Source organism: Calonectris borealis, chromosome 9, assembly GCF_964195595.1.
Source record: "Calonectris borealis chromosome 9, bCalBor7.hap1.2, whole genome shotgun sequence".
NCBI classification, from domain to species: Eukaryota; Metazoa; Chordata; class Aves; order Procellariiformes; family Procellariidae; genus Calonectris; species Calonectris borealis.
The window spans coordinates 7,630,975-7,642,315 of NC_134320.1; the positions used below are offsets into that span (position 1 = coordinate 7,630,975).

Sequence of the window (11,341 nt, forward strand, 5' to 3'; positions counted from 1 at the left end):
CAGTCAATCATAACAGTTGTAATTTTTGCAGTGTATAGTATTTAGAAATAATTCTGAAGTCAAAGAGACTTTGAATGTACATTAGTATTACCTAGTCAAGGGAGTGACTACATAAATAAATCAGATTATACTGTCTTGTATCTATAAGCAAAAAGTGGTAAAAGAAAATTTATTATCATTTTTCTTCCATTTCTTTATCCATGGGTAAAAATAAAGAGCTAGAAAGAGAGATTTTTCTTATGAAGAAAGGACAGTGATGTTTTTTCCCTTCTCTTGCTAGTTGTTGTGGGCAAGCCATAGCTAGCCAGAAATAATGTTTTCAGAAGCAATTCTCAGTTGTGAATGTATCAGTTTTGGGTTATACCATGTCAGGCTTCTCATATTTCATTATAAACCCTCCCCCCAAACCAGACATTTCTATGTGCTGCAGTCAGTGATCTCTTAAATCACTGCAATTTATTGAAAGAACTACTTTCCTTTAGACAGTGAATCCTGCTGGACTACATGGTTTTATAGGAAGGGTCATTCCTTCCCCATCCTAAGAGAGATAAACATATTAATGAAATGGGACCACCTTAGAACTGGCTGCATGCCTACAGGGCGTTACAGAGCGGGCCACCTATACTGGGAGCAGCACAGGAATGAGGCTGTCGACGAAAGCAGTTTTGTAAAGTAAAAAACAGAGCACTAAAGATAGCAGGAAATAAGTTATGGGAATTATATGGAGCAGAAGACAAAGTTGCCCAAGACTCAGTGGAAAAATACAATTCACAGAGAAACCAAGAAAAAGAAATGTGCTGCTGAGAATGATATATGCACAAGTTGCTATTAACCTCTGTATTATGTCAAAATGGAAAAGAGTGTCCAGGTATCAGCACGTGGCACACGACATACTTTTTGTTTCTTTCCTTACTCCCCCACCTTTTCTTCCTCAAAAAACCCCACATGTATTCAGGAATGTTTTGCAAAAGAAAAGCAGACAAGCATCACAAGATACATTTTTTTCTAATGATTGAATTCAAAAGCCTTTCAATATCCCAAATTAAATATGCACAATAAAAAAAGCATTACCATTGATTAAACTGGAAAGACAAATGGAATAAATAACATCCATTAAAGGCCATTCAACACACAGATCTAGTACTTATGCATGAAAATCCAATTGACACAATAGGCTATAACCATTCCAAAGAACCTTTTATAGCCCATCATGTAAATGGTTACACATAATGACACAGCCATTATGGTCTGTAGGGCTCTGGACCAGCGAATTAAAATTTCTCTAGGTAGAACAGACTTTGAGCAAATAGGCTCAAAGGAGCTGTTACAATAAACTATTTCAAGACCTATCTTAGTAACTCCCAATTATACATTAACCCATTAACACAAGTTGAATTGCTAAATTTTGTAAAAATTTAGTTACTTACAGTACAGAAGCCAACATTAAAAGTCAGTATTCTTGAATATGTACCATATAGATATCACTGTCCTTTACAGTTCCAAGTAAAAGAATAAGCTGTTTCAGATGTCAGTTGCAGGTAACTCTCAGACGGTAGATTTCCTTTTTTAGAATCAGAGGATCATTTAGGTTGGAAAAGATCTTTAAGATCATTGAGTCCAACTGCTTACATATAAGCGCTATACTAAGCATACAATGTTGAGAAGCTCATGTATTGTTTACACGAATTTCATTTTTATTTAAAGTCATTATATCTATAAATATGTAAAAAATGCTATATAAATCTTGGAATAAATCAACTAAATGAAGAAAAAGGTGCCTAATACAAAGTAACTAAAGAATAACAGAAATAATATGTCTGATGTTGCATTTATAGGAGAGTGGCCAGCTTAAGGGAGGGCAAGAAACACACTTGGACTCAGTGGGAAAAGAGGCAGGCCCACAGCAAATGAGCAATATCACTGAACCTATGATCCAAATCTAGTTCTTTTCTTCAGGCCTTGGAGGAATGAATGCCATACATTGTTCAAGAGCATAAACAGCGGTAGACAAGGGCTTAATTAAGATGGTTACAAGGATATGCTTCAAGATGCATCTCAAGTGTAAGGTTCTTTCATGTGTGCTAGTTATGCTTCAAGTCTTATAGAGGCCTGATGAGAAACCTCTCACTATCGCTCGTTAGGGCCTGATTCAGGTGGTTTGCTTACAGCACCCAGCTGAGCCAACAAAATGCCTATGGGATGTGCGGTCCTAACGAAATAGTGGTCTTAAGGTATCTAATCCAAGTGTATAAACTCCCCATGCAATTAATGAAGAGTGAGATAAATGTTTTCAAGAATTCAGGAAAAACAATTATAGTTATCGTGATGTATAGATGATGTAATCACTATATCAGGTACCTGTGCATAAAATTCTGCCTGTGTCCTTATTTGAATATCTCACTGTGACATCACTTTCCGATTAGAATGAAGTGCATTGCCACAGCACAGAGCTTGACCCAACAGTCAGAGCTCGTGTCTTTTTGGAGCTCAGTTGCTGTGGTGTGCAGAGAAGCTGAAAGGATCAATGAACTTTTTTCCAAGTATCTGACAGAGGGATGGATGAAAATGGGCATCCCTGTTCGATCTGGCCATGCTACTCAAACTGCTGTTACCTGACTTGCCACAGCAGAAAGAAAAAATGCTGCTTGTGTTGGCGCTTCTTGTTTACCAGTGAGCAGAACTGCAGCTGTTTCCCATGTCCGTACGAAGAAGACAAGCCTTGCCAGTGCTGCCACTGCTCATGTGCAGAGCACGCAAATTGCTGGTGGTGCTGCTGCTCTTGTTCAAATGACCCAGACTGCAAATGCTGCTGCTGCGGTGGAGATAATTTGGCATGTCAGTATTATGAAAGCAAGTGCTACAGAGGCTCTGTTGATGAACCACATCAGTCAAGAACACCAGGAGCTGTTCAGTAAGTGAAGTTAAGGGCTCTTAAAATTTCTTGGGGTTTTGTTTTTCTAATTTACGTTATGTCTTAATGGATGTGTTGCATTTGGAAACATACAATCTGTTGGCATGTTGGAGCTTTTTCAAATAATCACAGGCTATCATTCTTCTGAGAAACAGAAAAAGTAGTTTTATCTTGACATTAGTGAAATCTTATGCTCATTACTCTGACTGGGGCAAAGACTACTCCAGAACATCACTGCACTTGTAATTATTATCTTGTGATACATTTTGTGATCAGACAAAATCCATGAATGGCTAATACATGCTTATACATTCTCACAGTGTAAAAACCTATGTAGAGACAAGAAGGAAGACATACAGAGAACATCAAAACAAGGAGGAAAACAGAAATGTGTTTGTAGCAAGGAGGCTGCAGGCAAGGATACAGGGAAAATTGGAGTAACACAAAGAGTGGTAAAACTGCTGTTAACTGGAAGGAAGCAGTTATATTCAGAATAAGACAAAAAGGAGACAAATAATTATAAAGGCTCAAGAAATGTGACACAGAGAATGGAAAGAAGGCATAGTAACAGTCTTAGAAGATAAAACTGGAAACCAGAAGGAAAGGGCCTGATTATTAACTATATGCTACACCAAAGAGCACTCACAAAAAGGTACAGGACAGGGTGGGGGCGCGGGGGGGCAGAAAGGGGAGGGCACAAACGAAGTTATCAGAAGAACTCCAGACTAGAATAGTACCAATCCGAGAGGAATTGACAGGACCTCTGGAAATGCATGGTTAATTCCTACCTAGGTAAAACTTTGAAGACCAGAAGGAATCCTCATAACCACAGAAGATTCTATTCTCTTTAGTTTATTAGAGTTTTTTACTGTTGTTTTGAGTGGCAGAAAAAACAGATAGCATGGCTGAACATTTGGGGAGAGAAGGTGGAAAGGAAAGCAATAACAACATGGATGCTAAAGAGAAGCACAGCAGAGGACCAGACTGTAGAGGCCTAGAACCAAGTGTCCATCCTGAATAATCATGCTCATGTCAAGGCTATGGAAAATATTCAAGGAGGCATTATAAAATTAATATTGTATTTTTAAAAGGATAATGTCCACAGACTAAGAGGCAGGTTAGGACTATCAAGATTTGAAGAGAACAGGGATTAGCACATCCTGAAAATCAGTCCTCTTCTAAAATAAAATAATAATAATCCTTTAAAAAATCCCCATTTGAAAGTCTTTGCAATTAATATAAAGAATCAATGATAATAAGGCTGTTACTAACACTAAGAATAAACTTAATTCATTCTAGAAATCAGAAATAATTCAGAGGTGAGTTATTTCCTAAATGACTAAAAATTAGGATGATCATATGTAAATGTGTGTTATTAGGTTAAGCAGAAATGTCTTCAATACTTTTTTGGAAATGGTGAAACAGTTGTGCTACTTTTTTGAGGAAATAGTCCATCTTGAAAATGCAAAAGAAAAGCATTTTGACATTTATTCTCTTAAGTTTTCATTAAAAAGAAAATACTCTAAAAATATTATCAAAGTTGTAAAAGAAAGCATTTAATATCCTCTGAAACAAAATAAAGGGTTTCATCTGAATTGCACAAAATATTTTTCTTCACTCTAGTTATTTGTTGTTTCCATTTTGAAAAATAATCAAACAAGAAAAGGAGACAAAATACATTTCATTTTGTACTAAACAAAACTGCATTCTTCTTTTCGTTTGGCCACCAGCAATAACTCAACAAATTCATACAGATCTACAGTGACTGAGATCTCTGTTTATTGTTGTTGTTGGCAACAGTATTCAACATACAGTGAAATAATTATGAAAAAGAAAAGAAAAAAAATATGGATTCTTGATAGTGATAACCCAATTGTTTAAATAAAATACCCAGTCAGAATAAAAGGATGGTTGGTATGCAAAGCAGAACTGTTTATGTTATAATTTTGTGTCTTAGATGGTACCCTAATATTCAGATATTTTTGCTTGAGTTCTTGGGGTTGTTTTTTTTTTTTTTCCAATTTTATTTAGGTCAAAAGATTTCATGTCAAGATTTAGAACTAGGAATAATGCATCTGTCATTACACCAGAAAGGAATGTCTCCAGCCACGCTTTCTATGACCAGCTTATCTGTCCACTGTGTAAGCAATTGTTTCTCCAACCACTTATGCTGCCATGCAGTCACTGCATTTGTGAGAAGTGTATAACTAAAAGCAAGACCAAAGCTGAAGTAACTGAAGACTTTTATATCATCATATGCCCAGTGTGTAGCAAAGCACACTGCCTCCCCTACACAAATAAAATTCAGCTGAGGAAGAATTATCTCAGGGCAAAACTAGCCAAGAAATACATGCGCAGACATGACTTTCTGAAGTGGAGATATGACCATAGTGAAAGACCAGTCTACTGCGAAACTTGCAGGGAGAGAAGAGCGGCAACCAAAAGATGTAGAACATGTGGAATTAATTATTGTAAAGAATGTCTGCATTTAAATCATAGTGAGAATGGTGCTCAAAACCACATTTTCACCAAAGCACATCAAGAAGATCATGAACAGTGGCGCTGCTTACTGCACAGCAACTCAAACCTCTCTGAATACTGTCTGGATGACCATGAACTGATCTGTGAGTTCTGCAAGAACACACTGCACAATGATCATGAGACTATTCCCTTGGCAGTTGCATGTTCGAGAGAGTCTGCTTCCCTCTTTGATACAATTGCAAAATTTAGAAAAGGTTTGTATTTCTGCTGCTTCTCACACTTCCCCATGCCTCCTCGGGAAAGAAACTTGAACATATGGTTGACAAGCTATATTAATTCTCTGCACAGCACAAGAGTCAGAAAGGTGGTGTGTTCCCCCTGTAGAAACACCAAAGGAACAAACCCATAATGTTCTGTTCCTTCACAGTTCACAATTTTTAGTGTCAGAAGAGTTAATCGCACCTTCACATAACAGCCATCAGAGGAATGTACTGTCAGCCACAGACATAATGTGGGCTATGCAGGCGCATTTGCTGCCATTATTTTAACTTCATACTGGCATAGTGAATTTTCAAAGATAATATAGAGCTAAAATAAATTAAGCTTCAGGATTTCCCATGTAATGAAATAAAAATTATCAAGCCCATTTTGGGGGAGATAAATTTGAGTGAGTGAGGAAATAATAATAAAGTAGCAATTAACTGCCAAATTTTATACACCCAAATGTGAACATTTTAATCCAAACAACTTCCTTCAGGCCTTACCAGCAACAAAGATGGGAGAAAAATACCAGAATCATTATTCTTGTTCCAAGTTCTACCAAACCTGATTTTTTTTTAAGCTAAAATCTATCATTCTGCCTCTTGTAACGACTACATTTTAATATGAATTTGGAACTACTGACCTGCTATTTTTTTTTTTTTACAGTACGCCAAGGAGTTGATAATGATCTAACAGAAATTATCCTGTTAAAAAACAATTTCAAGACCTATAAGGACACCAAAAGGAAGGAGATCAGAAATGGATTCTTAAAATTACGTATGGTTCTTCATGAACAAGAAAAGGAGATGTTGGAATTGCTTGAAAACATTGAACTTAAAAAACAGAAAGAAATTTCAGAATACGTAAACTATACATCCAGTCAGCTATCATATATGGATGGCCTTATTCAATACTCTAAAGAGGCTCTTAAGGAGGAAAACCAAGTTGTGTTTCTGCAATCTGCACACTGCTTAGTGAAAGAAATAGAAAATGCAGTTCCTTCCATTTTCCAACCTAGTCCACGTCTAAGAGAAGATCCCTTAAGAAAACTTCAACTCAACTTTGATGAACTTTTCTCCGTTTTACAGGGACTTGTCCCATCCCTTAGCGGAATAAAGCAGTCAGAAAGTAAAGCAGAAAAATATCCCTATTCTTTTAACCCAGAGATAATGGTTCCAAGGCATGTTTCAAGTACTCATGAATCCAAGCAAGCAACATTGTTCCGAAGCCCATCTTTAAATTCCTTGTTTGATTTAGTGCTGTCTAAAGACACTGTCAGAAGACCAACCTCTACACCTCCCCATCATCCTACACAGAGTAATGAAGTGTGTGTGTACCGGAATACAGCTTGTGAAACTCCAAGACAAGAAAGAAAATATCAGATTGTTAACTTTTCAAGTCCAGAACCTGTAGACAATGAATCAGTCCCAGTCCCAGGACCTGTTGTTATATACCAGAGTGTTGTTTACGCAAGGTCTGCCAAAGTAAGACATTAATAAATTCTAAATATGTCCAAAAGACCATTATATATTCAGGCTGTTATAGAGTCTGAACCCAATGAGTTTGAGTAAATAAGACTACGATATCAGTTCAAATACTTTATTTGTAGGAGACAAATTTCAAATGCGCCTTTTGAGGTAAACTGAAGCATAAATTGAATCATATCATGTTCCTACTGTAGTGAATAGGGTTGTTATATTATCACATATGTGATATAAATATGTTACATGGAAAGGTCCAATGCAGAAAGAAATAGATGTACCATGTTTGTATTTAAATATCTGTATGTCAGATCAAATAATGTGATCCTGGTCTTAGCCTTCAATGTGACGACATCATATCCATGTAATTTTCCTCAATATACATTTCATAGATGCTAACAAGATCAGGATGCCAGTTGCATAAGATCCCAAGTGCATGTTGCAAAGTGCTGACTACTGTCAGCCTGCATTACTTTTAGTGTGTTAGAAGAGGGTACTATGAAATTCCCAGGAGGAAGCTTAGCATTTTCCAAGACCACAAACTGCATATCTTCCACATATATTTCATGCTATGGTTGGAATTTCAGCTGCATTGGCATTTCAAAAGTAAAATCTGCCAAGCAGCGGCCTTCCAAAAAAGCAAAAATGAAAATGAGCAAAAATAAAGAGTACTTAATTGTGTACTACAGATTTTTGTCTCTTCACAGATTTATTGGACTTGGCCCACAGAAGATGTGGATTTCTTTGAGGTAGAGTTTTATGAAGTTGCTGGTATTGGTCCTGATAACATTGTCCAGACACAACTAGCTGGCCAGCTAAGCAAAATACAGCAGCAGAACCTTGAGATACATAATCTGGACCCAAATACAGAATATCTTTTTAAAGTCCGTGCTGTCAATGCAAGTGGTCGAGGAGAATGGAGTGAGATCTGTAAGGTATTGTAGATTCTTCCTATACTTCATAAAGTTGCCTTAACTTTCTTGCCTCCACAATTCTTTTTTACCCCATCTATTTATGAGGAAGACTGCTTAAACGGAATATTGCTATTCACTTATCTAGGTAAGTGATACTAATAGTTACACTGGATTTTTCCATATGTTGTTCTTTCTAGCTTAGTTTGCAACTGCTTGACCTACATAGAAAGTTTCTCATTTTTTCTAGCAGGGATGCTGTGTCATGATTACATCAGGCAAGTCATTGTAATTCGTATTATTTCAGGACTGAGACTGCCTTTGCACTAATCTCTCTGAACACAAAGAGTAAGATTATGAAGAGTCAGATCCAAAAGCTTTCATGCTAGAAAAAGGCAGCAATCATTAAAAGAGAGGAAACAGAGAAAATTAAGAATATTCTTTAACACTTTTGGACATGAGTCTCCTTTACTGTGGCTTTAGAAGAGGAGGAAAAGTGTTGCAAAGATAAATTTAAAAGGAGTAGGAAGGTATTCAAAAAGGTGTCAGCAGTTAAAACATTTAATGAATTTACTTTAACACCCTTTAGGTATCTCAAATCTCTTGCTGAAGCCACCTTTAGTTTTTCATGCCTTGCTGAAAAAGTATGTACTTGATTCATGCTTTCTCCTTGATAAATTTTCAGTAAAGGGTGTATTGAGAAGCTGCAGTGCAGATGGCTTCCATGAAAAGGGTAGGTGTTATTCTCTGATTCCAACCGCATTTCACAGCCTTTTCCTATTATCAGTTGCACCAAGTGCTGTCCCTTTCCAGGCCTCTTGTCCTTTGTCACATTTCGAGAGTAAAAGTCTTAACTTTGAAACAGCATTCAGACATCCCACTCACTTCACGAGTTTTAATGACAAATGACACCTTCCTGGACTGCTCCACTTCTTATAACTTAAAATATTGAGCACAGTAGTTTCTTTTTTTGTCTAACACGTTGGAATGCTATATTGATTTTTCTTCCAAAAATTGTTCTTTCTGCATGCAGCACAGTCATATTAATATTCCAGAGAAACAAACTCACTTAACATCTGCTGTAATTTACAGAAGTAAAGAGTTTCATAGCAAATGAAAATGAGACAGCAGCTATGACAGACTTTTATAAATCTTCTTTTAAAAAATAACTGCCTCTGTTCCTTTTGCATAGTATCAGACTATTTTACTTTACCAGTTACACTACACAGAAAGCTTGGAAAGACTTTGTTTAAAAGAAAATATGGCATTGGATTTTAAGTAGGGGATTTAGTCAGAGCATTCTTCATGTGTAACAGTTACCAAGTCTGTGAGGGAATGTAACTGTGATGGCTGTGACAGGTCACAGGAGCCCAGGCACCAAGCTATGAAGAGGAGGAAAGTGACAGAAAGTTTTGTTAGACAGCAGGTACTATTTCATTCTTTGAACTAAAGCTGGTGCCATGCCACTGATACCCTGAAATATCAAGTCCCACAAAAAGGTTATTCAACCACAGGGTGTTATTTAACATTACAAGCAGATTTCCCAAGTCTGTATGCAGCCCTCATAAGCAAACCAGAAAACTGTAGTCTCTGTGCTTTTAGTAGTAAGGGAACTTCTCTCTTCTTAGCCCAATAGCATGATTGTTGGCTTACAGCTGAATCACAGCTTCCTCAATTTCACCCATTTGTCAGTGTGTGACACACCATGGAAGTACCACTATATCGTTGTTACGTGATCATAGAAGCTGTTCAGATGGCATGATCTCTTTGCCCAAGAAGAGTTCAATACAGTTGACTCAATATAGGCTCCTAATGCCTCAGAAAGTGCCCAAAGGTATCTAACATATCTGCACAGGGCTGACAGATGACACAAGACTTGGAAGATGCACTTCTAGAGCAGCAACTAGGAAGAAGGCAGGTTACTCTTGAACATCTAAACTGGCAAAAGATGTTCATGATTTTGGCAACTGGATCCTAATTTGAAAGTCAATTGAAGGAACTACACTGCACTACCCTGAGTAAGGGAATGAACAATATAGGGGATATTTTTGAGTATGCGTTGAGGTTGTGGAAGATCCTGGATGAATGACAGAAACTGAAGGCTGCCTTGTCAACTGCTGTATTAAACAGCCCTAAGCAAACCATGCAAAACTGTACCACAAGGAAAGTGACAAGGAATCCTCCAGTTCCCTGGAGACTTTCAACAGGGTAGGCAAAAATTTGTTGCCCCAGAGATAAAGGATTTGGCTGCGTCTACCATGGGAGGAGGAATAAGAATCACTAAGGATGCAGTTAGAAAGCCAGGAAGGGAAAAAGCTGGAATTCTGCAATCCTTGCTCTAGTTGCTGCCAGTACTACCGCTCTTGGAAGAGGTGCTCCCCCACCCCTTCTTCTCAATGACAGCAGTAGCCTGCAGCTGTTCACAGTGGCTTGCCACAAATGCCAACAGACTTTGTGTTCCTTAACTTGTCTCTTGAGACTTTCAACCACAGAAACAGTGATAATTCTAATGCTGGTTTTGTTACTTTTCATCATACTCTTGTCAATTAAACCTTTGGAAGATTTTTCAAAATTACCTTGGAAGCCAAATGCAAAACGACTTTTAATAGGATGTGGGCTTCTAAATCCTGTGATCATATCTGAAACTCTTTCCCTAAATGACCAGCTGCCAGAACCTAATGGCTATATATCACTGTAATGTTTGCCACCAGGCAATTGCTTGCCTTCAATGTAAGTTTTTTTTAAAGAGCTCAATTTCCATTTTGCCTTCACAATAAGTACTTAGTATTTCCAAAGTTTAACATAGATAAGACAGTCTGACTGCTTTGAAAATACATCTGTAATTGGTAAGTTCTTTTGAAAACAGACACTAATTAAATCCTATCCCCAAAATAATAAATACATGTACCTCTTCTGTACTTTAATCCATTCTTGTTTTCTACTTGTAGATAATCACTTCAGATGAATATGGGAAAATTGAAGACAGGTGGGAGAAGCAGAAGAGTATTCAGGGTGCTCTGCATACACCAAATAGCTAGACACAGAATGAAACCAGGGATTCTTTTTCTTTTCTCGAAAAACTGGAAAATGTGTATGCTTTGTTATGCAATATCCCATTTTCCACTGAAGTTAGCAGCCAGAGATCTAACAGCGAGCTCTTCAGACTATTATTGTTTTCTGGCAAATAATAATAATTAAAAAACCCTGCCTTTTCATTAGCTTTTCTTTTTCCAGATGTAGCACCGAGACCTAAGGAAAATGCTATGCCATGCATAAAAATATAGTATAAAACCCAT

General features: G+C 37.2%; 1 protein-coding gene across 1 annotated transcript; it reads left to right on the top strand.

Moving 5' to 3' along the window:
* Positions 1 to 2,555: 2,555 nt before the first annotated feature.
* On the top strand, positions 2,556 to 11,083 carry TRIM42 (tripartite motif containing 42). The gene is made up of 5 exons (XM_075157691.1): positions 2,556 to 2,911; positions 4,943 to 5,646; positions 6,320 to 7,137; positions 7,842 to 8,069; positions 10,994 to 11,083. Exons 1-5 carry the CDS (start codon positions 2,556 to 2,558, stop codon positions 11,081 to 11,083), a joined length of 2,196 nt encoding a protein of 731 aa, XP_075013792.1.
* Positions 11,084 to 11,341: the final 258 nt, after the last annotated feature.